This window comes from Micrasema longulum, unplaced genomic scaffold (assembly GCF_059751315.1).
Source record: "Micrasema longulum isolate JH-2025_06_02 unplaced genomic scaffold, ASM5975131v1 h1tg000747l, whole genome shotgun sequence".
Taxonomy (NCBI): domain Eukaryota; kingdom Metazoa; phylum Arthropoda; class Insecta; order Trichoptera; family Brachycentridae; genus Micrasema; species Micrasema longulum.
The window spans coordinates 1,021,344-1,047,370 of NW_028277941.1; the positions used below are offsets into that span (position 1 = coordinate 1,021,344).

Genomic DNA, 26,027 nt, shown 5'->3' on the forward strand with positions numbered 1-26,027 from the left:
ATCACTTCACTTTCACAGCCTCGCACCTCTGCTGGGAGAGCATTCCATGCCATAGGGCCTGCGACCGCAAATGCGCGTTCACTAAATTTAGTGTGCTGTTTGCGTAGAGGTATAATAACTTTTCCTCTCGCGATCAGGAGTGGAGCATATCAATCAAACCTAGTATTTAATAAATTTGTTTAAGATCTGATGTATGTACTTCAAAAATTAATCTCTATTTCAAAATGTTTTTTGCTATACTAAATTTGTTTTATTACAGATAAAAAAATTGCATTTTGAAAAACACTTTTCAAAGCCAGGCTTAAATGAATATGTATTATTTATTTCTGTACCTCAGAGGCAGACGGATGCAAATCCTAATGTTAAATGTTCAAAAAGAGCCTAAAGAATCTACTTTCTCTGAGTGATTTCTAATAACTTATACCATTCATTTGTATTTTCAGTATCTTAATACATTGGTTCTTGCATTATAAGACTTACATTTCTTCAAAATCAATGGTCATGATCATAAACTGGATATGAAAATCAAAATGTCATTTCATCAAATTCTGGATTTGCATCTGTCTGCCTCTGAGGTATAGATTTATAAAGTTATATAGGAACTAACGATGCAATCTCGATATTTATTCAACAGTTTACCTACACCGTGGTAACCTGCACCGATACCTATATAATATGGTCAGAATTGGTAAAAAAATAAAGTCTTAAATTGAACACACATAACAGTGTTTAAATGCTAAAAAGTAATGAAGTATTAGATGTAATATCTATGAAATTAATGATGTTCAGTAGAGGTTAATTTTGCTAGTGATATCCTGGCGACACATGTGACAAGTAGCCAAAGTGGCAGCGCACTTGGAACAAGCTCCGTGGCCGCATAAGAAGGCCACACTGCGACGTCGCTCCAGGCAAATGGGGCAGCAGTGAGCCTCCTCAATCTCCTGTATTTTGCACTCCAGGTACCGCAACCTTTCTGCCGATGGTTGACGACTACGACACGGTATAGCGCGCCCATCGGTTGTCAGCCGCCGTTCTATTAAACAATTACGATTCAAATAAACTATAGATAAAGATTGAATTCTACAGTCAACGCCTTTATTTATTAACCTCACTATATAAATCTACGCAGCAGTAATTTACAAGTAAAGAAGCATTTGAAATTCATATAAAACGTAAGTTCAATGTCATAAGTAGGTAAATATTTGTTTATGTTTTGAGTGAACAATCCTTATTTATAGTAAAAACAAAATGACATATTATTATGAGATACAGAAAGATATTACCTATGATAGTGGCACAGATAAGACATTTTTTCATTCTGGCAGAGCAGTCCTCGCAGGCGGGTCTATGTCCACAAGGCTCCAGGAGACAATTAGCTTCTGACAACTCGCAACATACTACACACTCAGTCGGCTTGACTCTTGAAACCATTCCTGTAAAAAATATTTTTTTGTAATTTAATACAGTTGACAAAATACAATAAATAACTCCACCACAACTGCACAAAAATTAAATTGTATTTATAATCTCTCATAAATATTACAGACAATAATAAAAGAGTAAAACATATTATAACTTTGTTTAGAATTAATTTAATGACAATATGAAAAGGGTAAAATATATTATTATATCTTTCTTGAAAATCAAATAATAAATTTTTGTTGAATAACTTTAATATAAATTAAAGGTGCAAAACGGAAATAGAGAAAATATTATTCCGAAGAATTACGAGGATATGCGGTGGGAGAGCAGTGTGATGAATAGGAATTATCTTAAGAGGAAACGCGGTCTGACTTTTCTTCATACAAACGTATTCCCGTATTTTCACCCTGGATTATGGTACTATAAATATTTACCATCGGCGTGTCTCAACTAGAATCATCCAAAACCCCATAAAAACATCCAGTATTATCTGCGGTCTTCGGACGGTATACAAATATGATAACTATTTTTTAAAAACACAAAACGTGCCAATACAGAAAATTTCATTCTGATACTTAGTTTCAAAAAAATCACAAAATTGGTTTAGTTTTGAGGTGCGGAAAATGGGACAGCGAAATGTAAATTGAGTCTATTTTAGTTAGGCATATAAGATCCGAAATGCAGTTGTCTTTTTCGCATAGCATCAGGGAGGCATCTTCAAGACAGTGACAGGAAAACAATGTTCAAATACTTATTTATCAAAACTCCATGTCACTACATATCCTTACAATTTATGTAACCCGAAACACAAAAATAATAATTTACATGTACATATCTAATTTTAAATTAATACAATAATTGATTTGAAACTTTCGATTGTGTTAATTTAATATATATACACGGGTATGTACTCAAATCTAGCAATAGTAAAGCATTCCCGGGTTCAGCTAGTAATAAATAAATCATGGAACTTGCCAACATTGGAAGGAGGAGATGCTGGTTTCTTGTGGCGAGATGGGCGCACCGGGTGTTGTGGACTAGACGTATTGTTAGTTTTACCAGGAGTACCTCTATTCATCATATTGACGTAATGCACTGGACTACTATTACTGCTACTACATTCCCCTGTAAAATATTATGTATTTTACATAAAAAATTACGCGAAATGCAATATTTCCAAGAAAACAAATCATTTTCAATATATGATACACTTTGCTGAAAAAGATATACGTAGATGCTTTTAAATTTATGTAAAAATGGATAAACATTTGACAAAAAGAAAAAAAAAATAAAGTGACACTATTCATAAATTCACAAGAAGCTCACATTTCATCAAATGGATGAAATTGAGAAGGGGCTACACTGAGTGTCCAGTATTGGATAACAGTTTCCAGAACTGTAGAAATAAATGCTTAGAATCCGGACACAAATTCTAATAGGTATGCATGTAACTAATTATTAACAAAAGTTTCTAGTAAATTTACAACTTAAAAGAGAACTTAGTACCTAAATCTGTATAATTATGAAGATTGTAATAATTTCGCTTAGATGGTGAAGCATTGACATTGATTCCGGTGTTGGCACCTCCAAATGCAGTTTCCCGGCTACTATTGGGCATTTCTGGTACTGAACGACTCTCGGTATGAGAACTAATGCTCACAGAAGCCAGATCTCTATTAGTTAATTCTAATAAGTCTTCACATTCGTCATCTTCCTGATTCGGGATAAAATTCGAAACTAATTCCTCTAACTGAAATAAAGAATATACATAAATTTTATATTTGAAGCACTAACTTTGTGGTTATTAACTATAATAAAATAAATAAAAACAACTTGTTTATAACTGCTTTTTTTTTCTGCTGACTAGTTTCAAAGCTGTACAAACTTATTGATTGATTTGGTGTTTATTTTGTAGAACTCCATATTTAAACTTATAATATTAGAAATCAAACACTGATTTGAGTCTACTGAACACTTTATTTTATTTTTACAAATATAAAAACAAAAAGTTTTCGTGACAACTGTTTCTTAAATAAACCTATTCCATTAAAAGTTGAAAGCAAAGGGCGTAAACTTAATATACTCAAACAATTGGAAATTAATAAATATCTAAAAAACCCTAATTTTAAAATAATAAATTAACCAAGTTGTAGTGGGAAGATTACTTTTTTTACTTCTGTGTTGAGATAATCTAGGAATATAAGTGAAATACATACAGTGTCCCAACTGTGGGACTACACGCTATTTGACCGGAATTTTATGGCACCACGTTTTTATGGCATATTATGAAGAGGTTAATATAAATAACTTATACAAGTGGCATTACATAATACATACAAAACACATTACTATAAACTGTACACAAACCTGTTTTCCGCCTGTGACAGTTACATCAATTAAGTCGGAAGCGCACTTTCCATCTTTATTCTTAGCTTTGGGATCACAGCCTTTTTTAATTAAAAATATCATTATAGAATATGTAACTCTATTTGCACCCACATCATTGGGGGTTAACTTATCATAAACTGCAAATATCTCGGGACAATCCTAAAATGTAATAAATTAATTTTTTAAACATATTTTAAATAGGTTAAAAACGATTAATTGAATATTAAAAGACAGCCTTACATTATTATTTGGTTTTTGGGCTTCCGAAGATTGAGCATTTATCCTTTTCATGTAAGCAATATGCAAAGCTGTGTTACCATCTTCATCGAAAGCTGTTAGCAAACAACCCAAACTTACAAGTTGTTCAATAACAACACAATGACCTGCAAATATGATTTATTGCAATCAAACTAATTTGTATGTATGATTATAAATGAACTGTGTTGTTTATAAGTACCACTCTGTAAACACAAACCTTGAGAAATGGATAGTAATAATGGTGACTGTTGCCGATTATTTCTAAGATTCAAATCAGCATGCCCAATAGTGACCTGAAAGAAAATATATATATATTATCATATTCATATCCACTGGTGTATTATAGAGCACTATATTTGTACAACAAATTTCAATGCTATCTTGAATGTTTATTACACTAAAGTAAAATTCCACTCTCATGCTTTAGATCAGTCTAAGCAAACAATTAAATTTTACAGTTATTTCAATAAACATTTCACTGTGAATCTATCAGAATTGGAACCCTGAAAATGAAAACCTATCACAATAGATAATGCGTGCTTTATCTAGTTTAGATAGATAATTATAAGTTCATGCTTTTACCAGCTTTGACAGATTAAATGCATACGCAAAAATTTGCCAGTTGATGCCGCCCATCAATTAATAAATGCGTTTGTAGTGTCTAGAGTCGATTATTGTAATGGTATCTACGCAGGTCTACTGATGAATAAAATGACTCGCCTACAGGCTGTATTAAATGCCGCAGCGAGACTTATTTTTGGAATCTTTAAATTCAGTCATATCACTCCACTACTTCGGGAATCGCACTGGCTACGTTTTCCACAGAGGGTGGAATACAAACTCTGTTGGCTTATGTATAAATAACTGCACAACTCTGCTCCAGAATATCTAAGGGAACTCTGCATTCCAGACGAACTAGCTGACAGATGTCTTACGCTTAGATCAGCTACATCTACGTCGAAAGGAAAAGTTATTATACCTCTACGCAAACAGCGCACTAAATTTGGCGAAAGTGCATTTGCGGTCGCAGGCCCTACGGCATGGAATGCTCTCCCAGCAGAAATCCGAAACTGTGAGAGTGAAGTGATGTTTCGGAAGAAACTTAAAACCCCTTGTTCTCTACATAATTTGAATAAGTTCTTAGCATGTGGTTGAAAAGTAGTATGAAAAAGTACAATATTTTTCTTAAATTAAAAAGTTAATGTTAAAATTAAATTTATATCTTTATATAATCACTTTGTAAAGCGCCCTTGAGGTATTATATTACGAAAATGGCGCTATATACGTTATCCATAATTATTATTATTATTATAATGAACGACAGCTTACCAGAGCGCTAACAGCATTAGCGTGGCCATTGAGAGCAGCTAGGTGTAGAGCAGAAAAACCGTCATCTTTGGGCTGATCGACTAATGAAGGGGCACGGCGACAGATTGCAGCACAGGCAAAAGCGTTTCCCTTTAAAGCTGCATGCTGGAGTGCATTAAATCCACGCTTGTTGGCTAATCCAAAGTTGGTGTCTGTAATAAGTTTGTTTCAAATTGCATTAACCTTTGCCGCTGAGCGCCATATCATTGTGGTACAAATAAAACATGTCCGCAAATGTCACATCATGGTGGCCAGCAATTTAAGCTCTCATACACTTATTTAATATGGAATATGACCAATTTTGCTTAAGTATGAATGCATATTTTTTTCTTTCAACATTATCTATGTAATTTGTTTACAACTCATTTGATTTAATTGGGAGTTCATCTAAGAACTGAATCACCATTACAGTACATAGTAGGTATGACAATAAATTGCACTAAAAACTATACTATGGAATTTGTTTATTTATAATATCCGGTTAATTCCAATTATAATTCAACACATTAGTTCATTAGTCAGACAACTGCAAATTACAAGTTTAGAGATGAGAGAAGAAATATTCAAACATTCGTAAAAAAATTATAAATGCTTAAAAATATGTCATATTTTAACCCTCTGAAACTGTAATTAAATCTGGCAGTTGTAAAAATATTTGATAAAAGATAATTATTTCCTTGTGGTTTAGAAATTATTGCTATGTTAGTTTAAACAAACATTAGGTTTCCTAGGGTGTTTTTTTTTTATTAGTATGGTAAATAAATATCGATTGCAAATACATACTAAAATCCATTTTATTCATGAAAAAAATTAAATTGTAATGAAAAAAATATATAACTTAACATATTGGGTCACAAGCTAGTTGGCATTTCACTTTAAATAGTGCAAATAATAACAGAAGGAATCAGGTGCTCTAACGAGAGACGAACTATATTCTAGTGTGAAAACACCCTTTTAAATAAATATTTCATTTCAACCATGTCGGGAATCGAACCTGAGACCTCTCGCATGATAGGCAAACGCGCTGACCATTACAGCACGAGGCCGACGGGAAATGTATTCTTACGCTCGGTAAAAATTAGACCATTAAATAGTACTGCAAACTTTCTTGAAAATGTATGAAAAAAATAATAAAAAAGATTTTAATAAAAACAAACTACTTTGCATGATGTCACTAGTTTTTACGAATTAATCAATGATAAGAGAATTGTGATAGATTTCCGGTTTAAATAAATCAACTGACCAATCAGCAGAACTCATCGAGAAGGGGAAGAGAACTTAAGACGTCACACGCAAAGTAATTTTAAAAATAAACAAATTTATGCAATGTCTCACAGCAGTCTCCTGTAATGGTTTCTAATTTTGAGTATTCCTCCTTTTGGCTTTGATAATTTGAGGTCAATTTTAAATTACAGGCCTACATACCAGGGTAGTCACACAACATTTGGATGATCCGCATGGAACCAGAGAGGGGCGCTGGAGTTGAGGTCGGAGGGGGTGGACCTGCACCACTACTGCACTGATTGTTAATAGCATCATGAAGAGCTGTATCTCCATACGTGTCCTAGGATTTGGAAAGTTCAATATTTCATTAAAATACTTCAACAACATTCTCAGCAGTAAGTTGATCAGATGTGATTTGGATAATATTTGATTTAGGACAGAAAATAATTTTGTACCTGTAAATTAACATTAGGTTTATGTTGCAGAAGGACCCAAACACAGTGAGGTAAACATTTGTGGGCAGCAATATGTAATGCGGTACATCCACTACGATTTACAGCATTGATATCCACATCTTTATGAGAGAGAAGTATTTCTAATATCTATAAGGAAAAAAACAAATCAAAATCATATTACATGTATATTAAAAATTTAACAAAAAAATATATATTTATATTATAATTTCACACAACTATGGTCCTAAGCCACAGCTATAGTCCAAGCAGCAGCGGGCTTGAAAACTCCAATAACTGAAATATGAGTGACTTCTAGTGAGAAGTTGAGCTGCTAAATGAAAGAACATAGATTTTATATTTTTGTTGTGACGTGGGAATACATTTTTCCTGCCTTTTTCTTTAGTTATCAACTGCCGCTTTAAGGTTAAGTGTTTCACCTAATTTCGTAAGCTTCAAACATTCTTGGCCACCTGTTTTCACAACAAGCTATTCTGTTTTCCTGCTGTTGTAGGTTAAAGGTAATTTATTATTTTTATACATTTTTTATTAAATACTTTTACTAAAAAACTTGCTACTTCATTGTTATTTTTAAAATAATTAAAAAATCATTCTTCAAGTTCAATTATGGTCCAATTAATTACTTCAAATTTTAGTGAGGAATACAAAAGCGATGGATATTCCTTGGCGTCAGAATCTTCATTGAACTTTTCAGACATTGAAGAGAGCATCGAATATGAATCAAACCGTGAGTTTCCGAATGATGATTACTTTTCTGCAAGAGAGGAATTTGTGGTGTATATTTACAAGGAAGAATACTCCCCTGGGCTAGTTACAAAAGTGGAAGACAATGAGGCTTATATAAAATGTATGGCAAGATCTGGCAACTTTAAAGTGGTCAGATAAAGAAGTTTTCATTTTTTTATTCTAAAAAGGATTTTAAACTATCCATAAGTAAGTCAAAGCAGAAAAGCACCAAAAGAGAGCTTTTCCAAGGGCCTAAGCTCAAGGGCATATATGGAAAAATCCAAAACAAATTGGTTATTTATCTGAGAATGTTTGATTTTGAAAAATAATACATTTGCATTGATTTCAATTATTTTTTATGTAGATTTCATATAATTAAAACAGTATTAATTTCTTATAGTGTGATTGGTGTTAAAATTACTAAATAAATACTTAGACTATAGACTTCTTAGTATCTGTGTTTTATTTGAAAGATTATTGACTACTCTAAACAGTTTAAAACTATTGTTCTTTATCGATTTATTAAGATAAATATACAATGGACTATAGTTACGTGCTTCATAACACAACTATGGTCCAAAGTTTTTAAAAAGTATATATATAAATAAGTTACAAAAGTATATATATAAAAAAATTAACAAAACTCTATAATAACAATGTCTGGTCTTTCTGCATGTAATATCAGCAAAAACGAATCTTATGAAAAGCTTTATTTTAAACGCCGTAACAAAATCTCCAAAAAGTAGAGTGCTCTTGGACCATAGTTGTGTGAAATTGCGGTACCTCAGTTGTTACCTTTGTATAACTATAAATATTACTGTTACCGATATACATAATATATGCAATACACTAGAATTATCATATAATCCAACCTAAAGGGCAGTTAAAGGAACATTATATAAAACTATTTTTAAAAATCAAAACATATTTGTGAAATAGAACCTACTTACTGCAACTGTACATTGAAGTGTACAAACAAACCTTCCTCATTAAAATTTAAGGCTAATTTACTACATAAAACATTCCTTATATAATTTTCATAGTTTAAATGATTTCCATGTTCACCATTTATGAATGGAAATAAAATGGTTGAAATATTCCAGTTTTTTATATCTTATCAAGAATAACTACCTCTGGTTGGTTTCCAAAAGCAGCATCGTGAAGTACTGAGTCTCCATCATCATCCACAGCCGTAGGCTGAGCCCCACGAGACAGAAGGAACTGCACGAGTGGGCGGTGCCCCTGGTAAGCCGCCACTTGAAGGAGGGTCTTACCACAATATGGTGTGTCAATCTGTCAACATAAGAAAAAGCTTTCCTGTATTCGTTGGGCTTGAACGCTATATGTTGCTGGGAATAAAACCCGGACCAGATGCAAATGCAAGCATCTTAACTATTACACCACAGGGGCTGGCATTCATAATTTTGTTTTATTTTTATTAAAGACTGGGTAATATGCAAATGTATATTTGCAAATCCGTTTGCATATTCAATGGATTTTAAGCTATTTTACTGAAAACGTGATAAAGGGAATATTTGTGTAATTTTTATAGATCTTAATAGTTCTAGCTGACCTAACAATATGTAATTACGAATGCTTAAATGACAAAGAGAAAAAAAATCCAACTTCTACACTATTTAAACTAATTGTAAAGCACGGCTTAACAAACAGAACTGACCCACGAAACAAATAAATAAAGTATTTCTAAATTAACCGTGCCCCTAATAGGAGTGGGGGTAGCAGGTAAAAAATCCATAAAAACACAACACAATCCAAAAGGATTAGAAAGATTCCAACAATTACAGTACTTAAAGTCATAAACCAACTATATAGAGGGTGCCTCATACATCTGGCCAAGGCTGTATATCATATTCTCATAGTATATAAAAGGATATGCACTACACAAAATAAGATAAAACTATACAATATTATTGAATATAGGGACATATTATTATATATTTCACACAGGTGGATACGGTTTTTTAAGTAAATTATAATGTGCTAACCAACATTCAGTACATAATAGTTCAGTGGGTAAATTATAAAAAAAGAGTAAATAGTTTAATTTTATTACGTACAATACTTTGGTCTTTTTCATAAAGCTCTTTAACATATTCCAAGTTTCCCTGAGCAACTTTACTCATCAAGAGTCTCATTTCTGGTCTATCAGGGCTCACATCAGCCAGGGGCTGTGCACTGTGGGCGGCGGAGAGCGCAGGCGGTGTCGGGAGGGGGTCAGTGTCGGGAGGGGGGGCCTGCTCGGGGTTGACATAGCGCTGGACGAGCACGACACACTGGGGGTTGAGAGTCCACATTCTCTTTGTACTGTCGTCATGAATTTGGATCCGCAGGTCACCATCCGAGTACACATTCATAACAGATCCAACTTTGCCTAAAGCCTGAAAGGGTTATTTTACAAAATTAGATAATCATAAAACACCATAATAATTCAACTAAATAAAGATAATTGTGATTCAAATCTCTTACACTCTCCATGGCTTGCACCCATTCGCCATGTTGCCTCTGCAATTGGCGAACTTGAGTAAGATCAGATATTACTCGGACCGTGTCTCCAACTCTATACCAAGCTACAGCCACTAGGGCAGCTGGGTGAAATGTCCAACGGTTTGGACATCCTGAAATAAGTGAAACATTATTCATAACAAATTTTAATACAACACATTGTTAGAACCGAAAATTTCAAATGAGATGGTACCTTCATGTTGAACTCGAATGTCTCCCCTCTCTGTCACTCTGTGAACGACGCCAATCTTTCCTATGTACTGAAAAAATATTATAATAATATTTATTTACTTATTATATATATGGCCTAAGCCAATTACAACAGTTACTGAAGAAACATATATGTACAAGAAACTGAACAAAAAGAAAAAAGAACACAATACTATATAGCAAAAACATACAAGGGCAATAGACGATTGTATACAATATACATATTCATAAACACGGTCAACATTTAAGACTTTGAGCTAACCCATGCCAATCCATCTTCATCCCAAAGTGAGTTAATGGCAAAGAAATCTACGAAAAGTGGAAAGATCTATCCCGAAGAACTCCAAGTTGCATAATATACATTACAAATTATTTTTACATTTCCTCATTTAGAGAGAAGAAAAAAACTATTAATTCAATTTCATGATGTCTTAAAGAATAACAGTCTACTCAATAACAGCAAAACGTATTGCACCTTTTTAAAAAATAATACTGCTGCACACAATATCACAAATTAGGTAGTGCAAGAAGTCTGAAATGATTCTTTTTTTCTTTATTTAATTTAATTTTGACCAATATATTGTAATATCCGCTGAAATAAATGTTTACAGGTTACATATTTATAAATTCACATATTTAAAAAAAAAAAAAAAATAAATGACAGTAAAGGAAACCACAACAGGCACATTTTTTATTACGGTTATACTTACATCCATACTTCCATATTAATATTATAAATGTGAATGTGTATTTGTCTGTTTGTTTGTGTTACCTTTAAGTCGCAACGGAGCAACTATTTAATGCGATTTTTCGCAAAGGGATAGCCGAAAAGCTGACAAGTGTCACAAGCTACTTTTCATCCCGAAAAAATATAACTCCCTCGGGAAAATTCTTAGTGAAAAAAAATATATTAATATTAAAAACTGGTAACAAGACAGACATAACAAGAATACAAAGACAACAAAATAAAATTCTTAAACTAACATACAACCTACCCTACCTGACCTCTACGACTGAACTGTACAAAAAAAAAAACCAGTTTGACATAAACTACTTGACTAAAATTGAGACCTTAAAAATTGTGCACAAAATAACACTGGGAAACATACAAGACAACGACATAATATTAGTCAAAAATGCTGACATACACAAATATAACACCAGCCAACAAAAACACTATCATATTGAAAAAGCAAAGACAAACACAGGACAGTCAAAAATACTACATAATGGACTTAAACACTACAACGACCTACCTTACTACTTGAAAACTTTTAATGGAGACAAATTTAAAATCAATCTGAAAAAGCACATGATGACTGAACTAACTAGACTAGACGAGACATAAAATGACTAGACAATATTAAATTTCTAATGTAACCCTAACGGGTTTTTTAAAATTGTAAATAAATAAAAAAAATTAAAAAAACAGAATAACGATGCTTTTTTGCCATAGACTAACAGATTGTCTTTTATTTCTCATATTGATAGTTGGAGGATTAGAAATTGATACAGGCTACTTTTATCCCGAAAAAATATATAATTCTATAAAAAAAAAATTGTTGTTAAACAAAAAAACTAATTAGTGAACTAATTTTTCCTTAATACCACGCAAGCGATGTTGCAAGTAAAAGCTAGTACAAAATAAATAAATGACGTTATCATATTTACGTCCTGGCTTATAAAAATATAAAATCCGTTTTAAGTCAGAACATACGAATAAGTTAAAAAGTAAATTAATTAACATATGTGGATAGCTCAAATAATTAATAAGTAAAATAATTGACATACATTAATACGTAAAACATTTAATAAATAACTTAATTGACATTCATATACAATAGCAACTTGGATAACATCTGTTTCCCGACAGATGGTGGCAACAGATGATCAGGTAATACTACAGCCAACTTCATTGCGTAGCTGCACCATTAGTTCATCACAATTTTTTATAAATAAAGCATTAATTTTCAAGAAAAAACAGTGAGAACTTATTCAAGTCTCCAAAGATATTGAATCATACAAGCAAACTATTTTGACAAAGCACCAAGACGTTAATTTCTCAACACCACATTTTAAAATTTATTTATCACAGTAAAAAATAAGGGCATGAAAGGGCGCAACTCGACAGTATTACAGTAGTTTCCTCACATCAGCCATGCGAGGATTCCAGCCTCCGTGGCCCTGCTGCAGATGGCGCAGAGTGTCAGCATCCAGCGCTACTCTTACGCGATCTCCGGGACATAATCGAGGTGTGACTTCACTTTCTACTGGTGTATCTCCTCCGCTCAAAATATCGGGTACCTTGCCTGCAATCCAAATATAATTGATAATATATTTTATAAATGCTAAATAAATTAGCTTTACAGAGTCAATATCTACTTTGAGTCAGTGGTCTAAAGATTTAGGTTTATGACAATTATAATGCCTAAAAATAGTTGGTATCAAAAAATAGTTTTATCAATAAATTTTAATAATGCTGAAATAATATTATGTAATTTTAAGATACAATTTATTTTAGTTTCTTTCAGTAAAAAAATATATTGTGGTCTTATTTAATTATAATAACAATTCTACATATTTATAGTGAACATTAAGAAATATGCATAGGCTTAGAACCAATAACAGGTTTCCACAAATTGTACAAAGTAAAAAAGAAAATTTAATACATTCATACACATTACATACTTTGATGTAGGTAAAACTCCTAGGCGGCGTTTAGAAAAGAATTACTTTGTCATAAAGAAATATATAATACAATTTGCTTTAAAATAAAGACACCAGCAGCAATAAAAATTATGCCCGTGGGTTCGGTAATATTTCTAACCTTTAACAAATCCCTTGCAACCCGCTAAACTAAAATAATTGTTATTTTGCACACAATTTATGGCTAGGTTATAAAACTGGAACCTACGACTCTATACAAACGGCAGAACTACACATAAAATCTTCCGAAAGACGAGGGATTGTACCCGACTTCAATCCTACCCTATCATTAAGCGTCTAAAATTTACTCCCAAGGAATGTGGGAGACTGTGCCTAGATCTATTTGATCTCTTTCACCCACACATAATTCACAAATAGTTTTTTGTCTTTTTTCAACACTAAACTTATTTCTACACAATCTTTAAAAATAAAACTAAATATTAAGCCAAACCTATTCTTAAAAACCTGGTAATAATTATTATTAACTTACACTAATACAATTATAATCACCTAAAATGTAAATATGAAATTTAAAATTTAATTAATGTTGCGTATAATTTTGCCTCGTAGTATAGTGGTGGGCATGTTAGCTTACCATGCTCGAGGTCCCAGATTCTATCCCTGGCAAGGTTGATATGAAATATTTATTTAAAATTTTGTGCTTGTGGTTTGGTGCTTGAAGCGTAAGCCACATGGTGTTATTTAGAAAAACTCCCACGTTTGGTGGGTGACGGTTTCGCGGTCAGATAGGGTAACACCGGAACCAAAGTTTCTCTCGAGAGATTTTATGATGTCCCACAGTACTATTTTTGGGAAACAATATACTTTCGCCTTTGACTCGTTGCAGCGGATTATTTTAAATCCCAGAACGTTAGACTAAGAGCACACATTTAATGTTTACATCGATCAGCATGTATTTATTTAAAAGCAAATATATGTTTCGGCAAAGCAATCATAATGCACCGTCTGCGTTTTACATCATCCGCTTGTAACTGACCCGTATCCCATAGATCCAGAATTAATTATCGTGAAACAATGGTCTGTCTGATTACCTCTAGGTTCAATGGTTCGATTAAACTAGTGAAATAATCAGAGACTCCTTTGTAAAAGTTGACACGCTCAATTTGGTTCTGTATTGATAACTGCGTCACAAAGAAAAAAGACCGTTAATGCGAGTTTAAAAATTCTAGAACTTTCCGAATATTTTAAACTATGTTACAGTGCAGTTTAAGACTATTTCTTAAACAATAGTCTATAACCAATTCACCAAAAAACACCAAATGCAGTAAAAAAGAGACTATTGTCTATAAATTAGTTATGTGTGTAATTACGCCATTTCTTCAGACAAGAGTCTAATACAATTGTCACTATGCAGTGTACTTCTAACATTCTATCAGCTTAAAAAGCTATCCACCGCGCTTCGACCCATTTCCCTTGGACAGTTAATAATAACTCCTAATAAACCAGTCGCAGTGTGAAAGTTCATAATACATGCAAAATATCATAACTTCAAGCTAAGGATATGCATCTTACAGCCGTTCGATACAGTTACCCCGCAAACCGTTACGAGACACTAGGATTCTCGAACCTTCTATGGATTAACCACTAACTGAAATTTTACATTTTTGACAATCTAAAAATGTATATGTTTTAGTGTACAGTGTCCTTGCATATCTACCCTCCAAGTAAGGGAGATGCATAAGTAACCATCGTACCAGTATACTGCTGGCATTGCTTTAAAAAGCCAGCGGTATTTCATATCCTAAAAAATTAATATCCAATTACCCGTAGCGCTGAGCTTCTTCATTATTATAATAAGTCAATTACTTAAGTTTTGGCCACTTTTGATTTAGAATTGTTCACCAGTACCAGGTTTCGTCGTGAACCAATTTGAACATGCCTAACTTTCATTTGCGGGGGAATTAATTTTTTTTTTCTAAAAAATATTTCGATTAATTCAATACATAATTTTCATACAAAAAGCAGTTTTATTTTTCTACACACAAGGGCAATGTTATTGGTAAGTACCGAATAATTTGTTCCAGTTCCAGCAAGAAATGTCAGTAGAGAATGTCAATTAAATATGCATAACGTCGTTGCGCCAGCAATATCTGTTAAAAATTGTTCAGATCTATAAAGCAATGTACCTTTTGTTGATTGTTTTTTTTTATTGATAGCACAAAGGAAAGTTATATAATTTTATTATGAAAAAATATTTAAGTACATTTTGTTTAAAAAAATGGCATAATCTTAATGAGAGATTAAAAATACTTTTTAAAAGAAAGTTCACTTAACAGATATTTCCGGCACAATGATAATATTAGGAAATTAATAACGCATGTACTATTTTAAGATTAAATAAATAAGCAAAAGATACTGTGCAATCAAATGTGAATGTAAAATTATAGTACTTACCAAAGACAGGAAGATGATTTGTGTAATAGTTTCCTGAAGGTGCAGGAGTAATAAATTTCAAATCCATTATGCCTTTATGTCCAACTCTGTTGAAAAGATACTATATTTCAATAAACGATTTTTAAGTGAATCTGTGTTCTGAAACCGGTCGGCGTATTAAATTTATTTTGATGATTTTACACAAAATACATATAATGTAGTTACATTATTATTCATGGAAAATTATAAAGTTAGTGATTCGAATATTTATTTATTAAAAGAAAACCACAGCCATTTGTAACAAAAAAAAATACAATATATATTTTTTTATTTTAAGCACTGACTCAGTGGTTATTAATTATGGGCGTTCCTCACATATATCTTGTAAAAAAAAACCTACAACAATTAACGTGTGTGGATAGATGGTGTAATAAGGTATTTTTTTTAAAAATTAAGAGCAGCAGGTTTCTTAATAATAAATATTAAACTGGAAAATTTCAAACTGTGTTTAAAAAATTAAAAAGAAATGAATTGACAAAACTCTAATAAATAATTTTAAAAAACACGTGACTGATGGTTATTCAATATACATATATCTAATTTAATTCATATTTAAAACAAAAAAGAAAAAATACTTTTTTTTTTAAATGTCTGGAATTATTTTTATAAAATTTATGGATATATTTTTTTTAATTTTATGATTCCGTACGATATTCATTAACGCAAATGATTTTTTTTATTAATTGCTTCAAATTTGACCGGTATGTGCTGCCACCATTTTTCGCTAAGGTGGTGAAATATGGAACCACGCACATAGTGCATTTATTTGTTATTCGTATTAGTGTTGAGGTTTATTATTTCGGTCTACTACCATACGTGTAGTTTAAGAAATTTTGCTAGACGTTTCGTAGTTACCATGGTTACTCAGATTAAAGATGGGGGTATTGTGACTGCATGACGCGGTATTGAGTAATGTTTAAAAATTGTGGGATCCCTTCGTTTGGAATTTTGACTTCTTACATATAAAGAAACCAAGTGGAAAAGTTTTTTATAACATAAAGTTACTCTGGGATTGTTATGGTTTGTAAATTGTAATATTTATAGCATGGATTCATTGTAAAATTGATGTTTAACTATTTTTTTTAATTCTAAAATGTTGGCCAAATCTATATTTCAATAGAAACAGTACATACTTTATTACATGAAACAAATTACCTGTAATCGTTTTTAGTTCCATCTCTCCACTGAACACAAGCCACTGATCGACTAGATTCATTCCCCCAGCAACAAATATCAGTTACAATTCCAGTGGACCCTGTTTGTATTACAAAATACCTTTTTTTATGAAGCATTGACTCGACATAATAATCTACACATTGTTTAGATGTTAGACTAACTTGAACATACTATTCAAGTTTGTTAGTGAAAATTCTTACTGGAAGTGCATCGTATTGATTATAGGAATAATAAAAACGCCTAAAAAATAATTCAGAGATTGACGATGAACAATAACAATAAAGAACGTAAGCAATGAAAACGTTCATATAGTGGAAAAACTAGTGATAAATTAGATATATTGTGAGTATAGAGCAAATCAGATCATTAAAATAACATAATATTATAAACTCTCGTATTGTCCTTCAGATAAAATAATTCAATCAAATAACTGTTTTGTAATTTTGAATTCATAATCCTTACTGTTTTTGGGTACGTCCCGAAACCGGTGGACATAGAAAAGTCAGTAAGTGGTTATATACAAATATTTAATAATATTTAATAAAATGTTTGACCATAAAGTTAATGCTTTAAATATTAATAATATTATTTTTAGCATTAATAAAAAAAAATATATTTGTATTTACTTTTTGAATAAAGATTATTTGATGATGTTTATGAAGACATCTCATTTTTAAAAAAAAAATAGTTCCCAACTTGTGCCAGAAACCTGACGATATGATTGTTTTTATAAATTATGGAAAATTGATTATTGAACAGTACATATTATGTGTACATATTTTTTTGTTTTTAAATACCTGTATTTCAGAATATCTCATCTTTTGCTTAATTTTAACAGCAACATTTCCAGAGGAAGTTTTTAGCACAGTTGTTTAAGAGTTAACAATATTTATTGTATGTATGAAATATTTTAATGTATGTTTTGAACTCATACCTTCACCGCCATCTTGATTCGCCCATTTCCAATCATGGCCTCTTTGAACAGTAGCTCCTACATATATACCTTTTATCAATAACTTAGCCTCGTTAATCCTCGGTGTTAATTTTACTCTGTGGACAATTCCATTTGTTTTATTACTTTTAATAACACTAATTTGAGAATATATAAATATTTGGAGTGAAAATTATTTTAAGCATGTTTTTTTATATATCTATTTACAGATAATAGCTGCATTAATTCCGATAGCGAAAAACTTGAGAGCTTTATGTACACACAAGCTCTATTTTGAGAATCTTATAATTATATCGATCAGCAAATATAATACATCCACAGAAACCTCTTTTTACCCGGGAGATGTGTTCCACGCAGTTCCATGTAAAAAAAGTATACTAAAAAATGAACAATAGTGGATAGTTTGGTAAGGTATCCAAAATAAAACACTTTCATTGGATTTAGTTCTACTTTTTCTTATATATATGTGTGATGCGTTTCGTCTTGTTAGGACATTATCAAACTAACTTAAATATTTACAAAGTTTCCTTACATACTAAGAATAATTGCTGTTTAATGATATAGGTGCATAATAGTGCTAATAGTTTATGGAGGTATTTAACAAGTATTGAGGATTTTTATATAGACCAAGAAAATTAACGAATTTAAAAATCAATTAGAATATACTGAGCAGTGTTGCCAACTTGTCACAAGCAAATGTCGCTAAAGGGAGGTTCAAAAGTCGCTAGATCTTAAGATGTTAGACGGAGGGGGGGTGGTGGCGAAGGGAGAGGGGGGTTAGTGATGGGAGGGGGGGGGGGCAAAGATTTTTGGCGGCAGTTTGCACGATTACCTTCAATTATAATTAATACTTCTAAGCAATTAAAAAATAAAAACATGTTTAGGTTTTTATTTAAAAGAAATTAAACTGGTAAAAGTAAGTAATGTAGTAAGTAAAGGAAATGAGATAAAAAAATGTATATTCTCAGTGCTACTGATAAAAATATAGTCAGAAGTAAATGAATATTACCTTAATATTAATAACAAAAATATTTGATTGTGAAAAAAAAACAAAAAAATATGGAACGCTTTTGCTATGCAAAATCGTAAAATAGCATCTCTAAAGCCATATGCATTACAACAAAAAGGTATAAATACATTATGTATTTTTATACCAGTGTAAAATAAAACAAAACAATGGTAATTTTTAGTAAAAGTAAGTAATATCACATAATACCATATCGTTATAAGTAATTACATGTCATATAAATGACAAAAATAATTAATTTTAATAAAATAAACTTTAAATGTCTGTCTTCCCATTCCTTTCTATATTTTTGGGAATATAATTTCTATATCACAAGTGATTCCATTTTTACTTTAACTTTTGACAGCTCGCTTAAAAGTCTCAAGAATTTATTTGTCGCTAAAAAAAGAAAAAAATTGTTTTTGATGTCGAAATGTCGCTTAATCTAGCGACTAAGTCGCTCAATTGGCAACACTGATACTGAGTACATTTTATTAGGTACATTATGGGTATATTGGGAAAGCTTCCATTATTTAAAATATTTGTAGGGATGCATCTTTAAAATTAATATAATAATTAGATTTTAATGTTGATTTCATTTACAAAGGTTTATTTTGAAAAATAGTTGGCGGCCTCCGTGGTGTGGTGGTCAAGATGCTTGACTCACACTCGGAAGGTTCTGGGTTCGATTCCCGGTGAGAACATAAAAAATAAATGCGATTTTTCTCAAGCCTGAGTGTTCTGTGATGTAATTCACCACTGTAATTGGGCCTCCTGGCCTATTGTGGTGCAAAAAAAAGTACTAGTATACTGATATTCTAATTTATTTTTGAATTTGTTGTTACTTTTCTTGGTCTTAATAAAAACTATTTGCACTATTATGCACCTATATCATTAAACAGCAATTATTGTTAGTATATAAGGAAACTTTGTAAAAATTTTAGTTAGTGTGGTAGTATCCTAACAAGACAAAACGCATCACATGTATATATATTTTTTTAATTAAATCAAATAAAAGTGTTATATTTTGATTACCTTGCCAAATTTTAATATGGGATTCTACCAATTATCTGCATACACAATAAATAGTGAATAGGTTTCCATTCATTAAAAAATATTTTTAGATTTTTCAAAATTGAAATCGCTTACTATTTATTGTCCCTTAATTTTATTTAAAAATATAATACGACAAAATACTTTAAAAAATCGTAACAAAGATTATTCACTGACACCCTTCCTTTGAGCATACCTCTCACAGCTAGTAAGTAATGCAGGGAATTCTAAAAACGAATAGTATTATTTGTATTACTATTAAGCATTGTATCTAGATCAATGTTAAATGTTTTTTTTTTTATTTATCTTTATACGGTATTATTTTGAAACCGTGTAAAAAGAGGTTCCAGTGTATACTAAGCTGTGGTTTAAATTGTTAGTATTAAAATAATTATGAACAGTTAGTTACCCAGAGGAGATTGGACTCTCATATCTTAAGAATGGATGTTCTAAATTGTGCTTCTCGGAATGATAGCATGGAGTACAAAGATCATAGTCGTAACATATTGTGCATTTATATCGCATTCCTACAATACCATTTTGTTTACAAGAATCACACTCAATGTTTGGATGTCGAACTCCTGAAAGGCAAAATACAAACTTATAAAGAGAATATAAAAAAGAATAAACAATTTGTAGTTTCAGTATCTCCAAACCTTTGTAGGCAAGTACAGCATTCAAACAAGAGACAAATATGATAGATGGCACTGTGAATGTTGAAACCGCTTTTGAATGACCAAATGGGAATAACACATATATAATCCACAAATATATTAATATATACATATCTATATAAATGTATAGTATAAATAAATAAACATCTATATGTTCCAAAAAATTCCGAGTTAAGTAGTTAACAAGCAGGATGATAAATGTTACGCTGTGTAAAATGATCATTTCAACAACCCAATTTTCATTTATTTATTTACTCTGGATAACTTCCGTAGCCACATTTGTGTGAAAATCACCTCAATGGCGCTGTACAATAAACATCCCAACACGTCTTGCAGCTACAGAGTGCATAGGTGGTTGGGATTCAGTTCCCCGTTTCCAATTATATAAAATTTTAGCAACATACAGAAGTTAGATTGCAACACGTTTAGCAACTACAGAAAGCATGGACGGTTAGAAATCAAGCCCCCATTTACATTTTACAAAAAAATTATGGATAAATTCTAGATTATGACATATCCTGCAGCTACAGAGCTCATGGACAGTAAGAAATCTAAACCCTATTTTTTATAGTTGAAGTTATGTTATTTAGTTAGATAATTTACATAATATCAAAGCTAATATTACCAAATGCCTTGTAGCTACAAAACGCATGGACGAATGAAATTCTAGCAGCTAATGGTTTTTTTAGTCTAACAAAAAATTTTATTCATCTGCAAAGTAATAAGTTTGGAAATTGTAAATATACATCGGCACAAAAAGTAAACAGTAAAAGAAACTAAACAAAAAGAGCATTCCTTAACATAGTTTGTGGTTAGAAAGATAACAAAAGCGATGATCATAAAAGAGACTGATATAAATTTTGAGTAAGTCCAGTATCCTCTACTCATTTGCCAACATCCGGCTAACAGCTTATACTGGTGTTGTAGGTATAATTAACTCCCCAATTAATAGTAACTTTTTATTCATAGTATATCCACACATTAACAGCTTAATAGTATTAACCCTTAATGTCTTTAGCAATCATTTAACAACATACTTCTGAATTTTAAGCTAAGGTTGGAAAGAAGAACTGTTTCACACCCAGCTGGTAGGGTGGCTGGGGGGTAGGACATAAGCCCTGTAAATACCTAGTCTTCCATACTCCCTTAAGTTTTTAATAATCTCAGATAAATATCTGTAAACATAAAAGGAGTCATGATCCAGTAATGGTACCGCAGACAGGTATCTGATAACCGTAGTTCAAACCTCTACCACATCTTGGTTCCCATTTTAAAGCACAGTTATTTCAGACTAGTTGAAAATGACCTCAAAATCTTTTTATTTGGTAAATCGTAAAGTAAAGCTAATTTATTATTTACATTTTTTTTTTCAATGATTTAAAAAATCCTATGAGATGTCTACCTTCAAAAAAATTAAGTTGATGAACATGAATTATTTTATGTCAGTAAATTGGGATATGGCATTTTTGATTCGGGGCTGCTATTAATATTTGTAGTGTCAAACTATTAGTAATTATATTACGAAGAAGAGTCTATTTTAACTATTAGATTATTGGAATACATACCACACTGCGCAGTGTCTATTACAATTAGATCAAATTGTCCCTGATAGCCAGTTCGGTAATTAGAACGTAAACCGCAATCCCAACACACCACAACTGTCTTGTCGGGTGATCGCTTACTGCCAGCTTGTCCCAACTCGCACACAGTTCCAGATGATCCAATTCCGCCATCTAAAAATCCATTTACTTTTTAATAATAAAAAACAGTGTGAAAAATTAAGAATCGGGTTGTGGTCCCGTGGCTAGTGTTATAGACTCACGGATCAGAGGTCCGAAGTTTGAACCCAACTTTACCTCAACTTGATTCCCATTTTCTAATAGAGAGTTATTTACAACCTGTTGAAAATGCCCCCAAAATTGAAATGCTTGGGCAAACCATAAGAATGCAAATACTTCTTTTTTATTAATAAAATAAACAAATCAGCGGATTTTAATGATAAACACTGTCAGCGGACATTTGAAATATCATAACGGACTAGTGTAAATTTTTCAAGGAAGAGAAAAGAAAGTTTAAAAACAATAATAGTTATTATTTTCATATATGTAAAAACACCAATTTCTGTTGTAAAAATATTATCAAGCAAAAATTGTTATTTATATTTACAAACACAATTTATACAATTGTTTTAACTTTCTGCTCTCTTGAACAATATACACTTTATCAATTACAGCATTTCAATTATCGAGGATGCAATTTTCAAACAAATAAAAAATATAATAAAATTCAACCAACAATGCTATACATCGAAACTAGAGATAAAAAAATATTATATTATCAATAAAAAGAACTGAACTAAAACTGTACGAGTTACCTGAAGAAATAAAAGAAATCGAAAGCCTTGAAATATTTCAAATCAATTAAAAAAAACATGTTCTTGAAATTTTTTTATATTTAATGTAATGTTATTACAAGTTTATATTTGTTCTCAAGATGTTATGAACTAACTTAACAAATATCAAATTATCAAGATACGCTGTGATTAATGTACCAATGCAGTGCCCTATGCACCATTAGGTGCGGGAAGGGAATTATGATGATGATGAACAACCTAAAGATGCATTTTTAAATTTTATTGAATTAAATATGTATTTATTTTTATAATCAAATTAACATTAAAAATACACCTATCAAGTGAAATGATAAAGAAATCTAATAAACAATAAAAATAATCAACTATTCTCCAACAACAGCATCTCCATGTAGCACACATTGCTGTTGCTGTTGTCTGAAGGAAGTCTAAAAATAACCACAGGAAATATCTCTCCCTATAACTGCATTAGTCATAGCATTCTAAATTTAAATCGATTTAAATAAAAGGGAACACCTTTTCTATTAGACACCTAAATGGTATAAAAATAAAGGATTTGTACTTAATAATCATGTTTTCAGAAAGGGGAAGGAAAATCAGTAAGTTTTCAGTAGGAAAAGGTATAACTTTTCTACAATTTTCGAATAAACATTACAATTCATAGAAATAAAATAAGAAAACTGTCTGGTTTTAACAACTTTATTGTAGGCAGGTAATATAGATTACTATTTCAAAAGAATTAAAGGATAAGTAAGCACAATTTGAAGAGTACCTACTAGTTTGAATTTTTAACAAATCATATTCAATGAGCAACCAAGAACTCCTAACAATTCGGTATTTGTATCATTTAGTTAGTAATAATTTGAAAAATTAAATAATTAATACAAGTTGTAAAAGGTTTGACGAAGCAAGAATTTCAGATAAACTTTTGTGCATAAGCACTTAATAGTGAAAAAGTTTACCCAAAATTTTGCATTATCTCACATTTATCGTTGGGCTGCAATATATCTGCACTATCAGCACCCAATGGGTCATAATGTATCGCATTAGTATTCCTATGTTAATCATTTGATACATGAAGACAAGATAATAATTATTGTTAAATTTTTTGTGCTAGCTTTAATTTTCTTTAATTGTATTTTATTCTATTGTGCCTGTATGAATTATAAAGATTTGTGTTGGCCATTTTTTGGATGGACTATGTCCGTTAATAAATAAATAATAAGTATAATGCTTCAGATTTAGTATTGTAGTGAAAATCACTGTTTATTTCATGTCGACCTTGCTGGAAATGGAACCCAGGTAGTGTTATATTTCATGTCGACCTTGCTGGAAATGGAACCCAGGTAGTGTTATATTTCATGTCGACCTTGCTGGAAATGGAACCCAGGTAGGTAAATTAGCTAACCAGTACACCGCGAAGCGGACTAATCGCCACCCCATTTCATTATTCAGGATTATTACCCGAGAGTAGCCATCAAATTAAAAACACCCGTCCAGAATTCTTGTTCTATTTCACACAAAGAACTGTATTCTACATTCGGCCAGGACACGGAAATTAAATCATAATTATCGTACCATTAATCTACAGAAGCAAAGAGGAAATATTGAAGCCCTGTCCAACCCTATTGACAATTTTGCCATACTTTTCGATAATCGATAAAAAAATGTTGGTTTGAAATAATAAAATGTATTATTCTATATACGTCACAAAATACAGAATTGCCGAGAAGCATTTAACATTACGAATCTTATTATTTGAGGATTCACAAAATTATGGGCTAGAATGTCATTTGATTTAAGTTTTAAAAACATTTTTTTATTATACTTCATCATTCACTTTCCGCACCTAATGGTGCATAGGGCACTGCATTGGTACATCAATCGCAGTGCAGTGTCATCATTTTTGGTGCATGAAGGTAAGATGATCAGTCTTACGCTTCAAATGGCAATGTACTATGAAAATATTCTAGTGTAAAAATACCTATTTAAATAAATATTTCATGTCAACCATGTCGGGAATCGAACCCTTATATTATGCTTAATATATCATATTAGCGGATATTATCGGACCTTTGTTAAATAACATATTAAAGTTTGAAAATAATTATTTAAAATTACAAAAGTAAATGATTTGGAAAATACCTTGATCGCCCCATATCCAATCTTGTCCTCTAATAACTCTAACTCCAGGAGCATACATTTTCAATCAAGACGTTTATTTTTCTTTAGGGTTTATTTTTATCACGCATTTACATTCACGGATAGTCATCAAATACAGCCATTGTATCGCGTAAATGATCACCTTGTTTTATACACATAATTACGAAAATATATTGCTGCACCAAACTACCCTAACAGTGTAAACAAAATTACGTTTTTCCTGTCTAACAAAATATTGCATACATTTCTTTACTTTGCAATTTACGACATTCGCTTGCTTCTCTTACCAGTCCAAGCAAATCGGAGCACAAACTTGTCAAGTAATGACAATTTTGACAATTATTATTGTGTAGATCCATAGACGAAATTATTATTATTTGTTATCTCGATCAAAGTTTCATTTTTCATAGACAAAATAACATATCCGTAGTCTGTGGCATCTGATCACTTACCAGCGTTGCCAAATCTACCGATTTTTCGGTAGATCTACCGATTTTGGGAGCAATCTACCGAATTCGATTGAAATTCTACCGATTTTTATGAATTTCCTTGTTTTTTCCACAGAACTAAATTTCAATGCAAATAAAACAAATTCATATTATAATAATTTATTGCTTGTTTGCTCAATTCGATTGCCATCAGTTGCTTATTTAAAAAAAACTCCTTATCTATCGTACATAAGTATACAATGAATGATATATTAATTATGGAATTAGCTAGTATTGTTATATAAAATAAAGTAAAATAAATCATGGCATAGAATTTCATGATATTATTGAAAAATGTATATATGTATGTCTATTTTATGAAGTAAAATATAGAGGGATATGTAGAGGATCACATTGAGAATAATATTAATGGTTTTATCTTCAATTAAATA

At 31.4% G+C, this 26,027-nt stretch overlaps 1 protein-coding gene across 1 annotated transcript; it reads right to left on the reverse strand.

Moving 5' to 3' along the window:
* Positions 1–212: 212 nt before the first annotated feature.
* Positions 213–25,498, reverse strand: mib2 (E3 ubiquitin-protein ligase mind bomb 2). Its single transcript, XM_088230350.1, has 21 exons — positions 25,130–25,498; positions 22,179–22,346; positions 20,349–20,520; positions 17,863–17,978; positions 16,908–17,007; positions 15,714–15,799; positions 12,744–12,901; positions 10,576–10,642; positions 10,347–10,495; positions 9,938–10,258; positions 8,991–9,152; positions 7,116–7,262; positions 6,862–7,000; positions 5,398–5,588; positions 4,286–4,361; positions 4,051–4,193; positions 3,790–3,969; positions 2,929–3,172; positions 2,398–2,547; positions 1,284–1,433; positions 213–1,033 (listed from the first exon to the last, which is right to left on the reverse strand). Exons 1-21 carry the CDS (start codon positions 25,185–25,187, stop codon positions 786–788), a joined length of 3,225 nt encoding a protein of 1,074 aa, XP_088086476.1. The 5' UTR covers positions 25,188–25,498; the 3' UTR covers positions 213–785.
* Positions 25,499–26,027: the final 529 nt, after the last annotated feature.

Excerpts from the sequence above, each read along its gene's own strand:
- mib2 (XM_088230350.1), bottom strand. The coding sequence starts at position 25,187 with ATGTATGCTCCTGGAGTTAGAGTTATTAGAGGACAAGATTGGATATGG. Across the intron at positions 5,589-6,861 it reads AATGTTGTGTGACTACCCTG|ACACCAACTTTGGATTAGCC; the intron begins GTATGTAGGCCT and ends AACTTATTACAG. Across the intron at positions 1,034-1,283 it reads TATCTGTGCCACTATCATAG|AACGGCGGCTGACAACCGAT; the intron begins GTAATATCTTTC and ends ATTGTTTAATAG.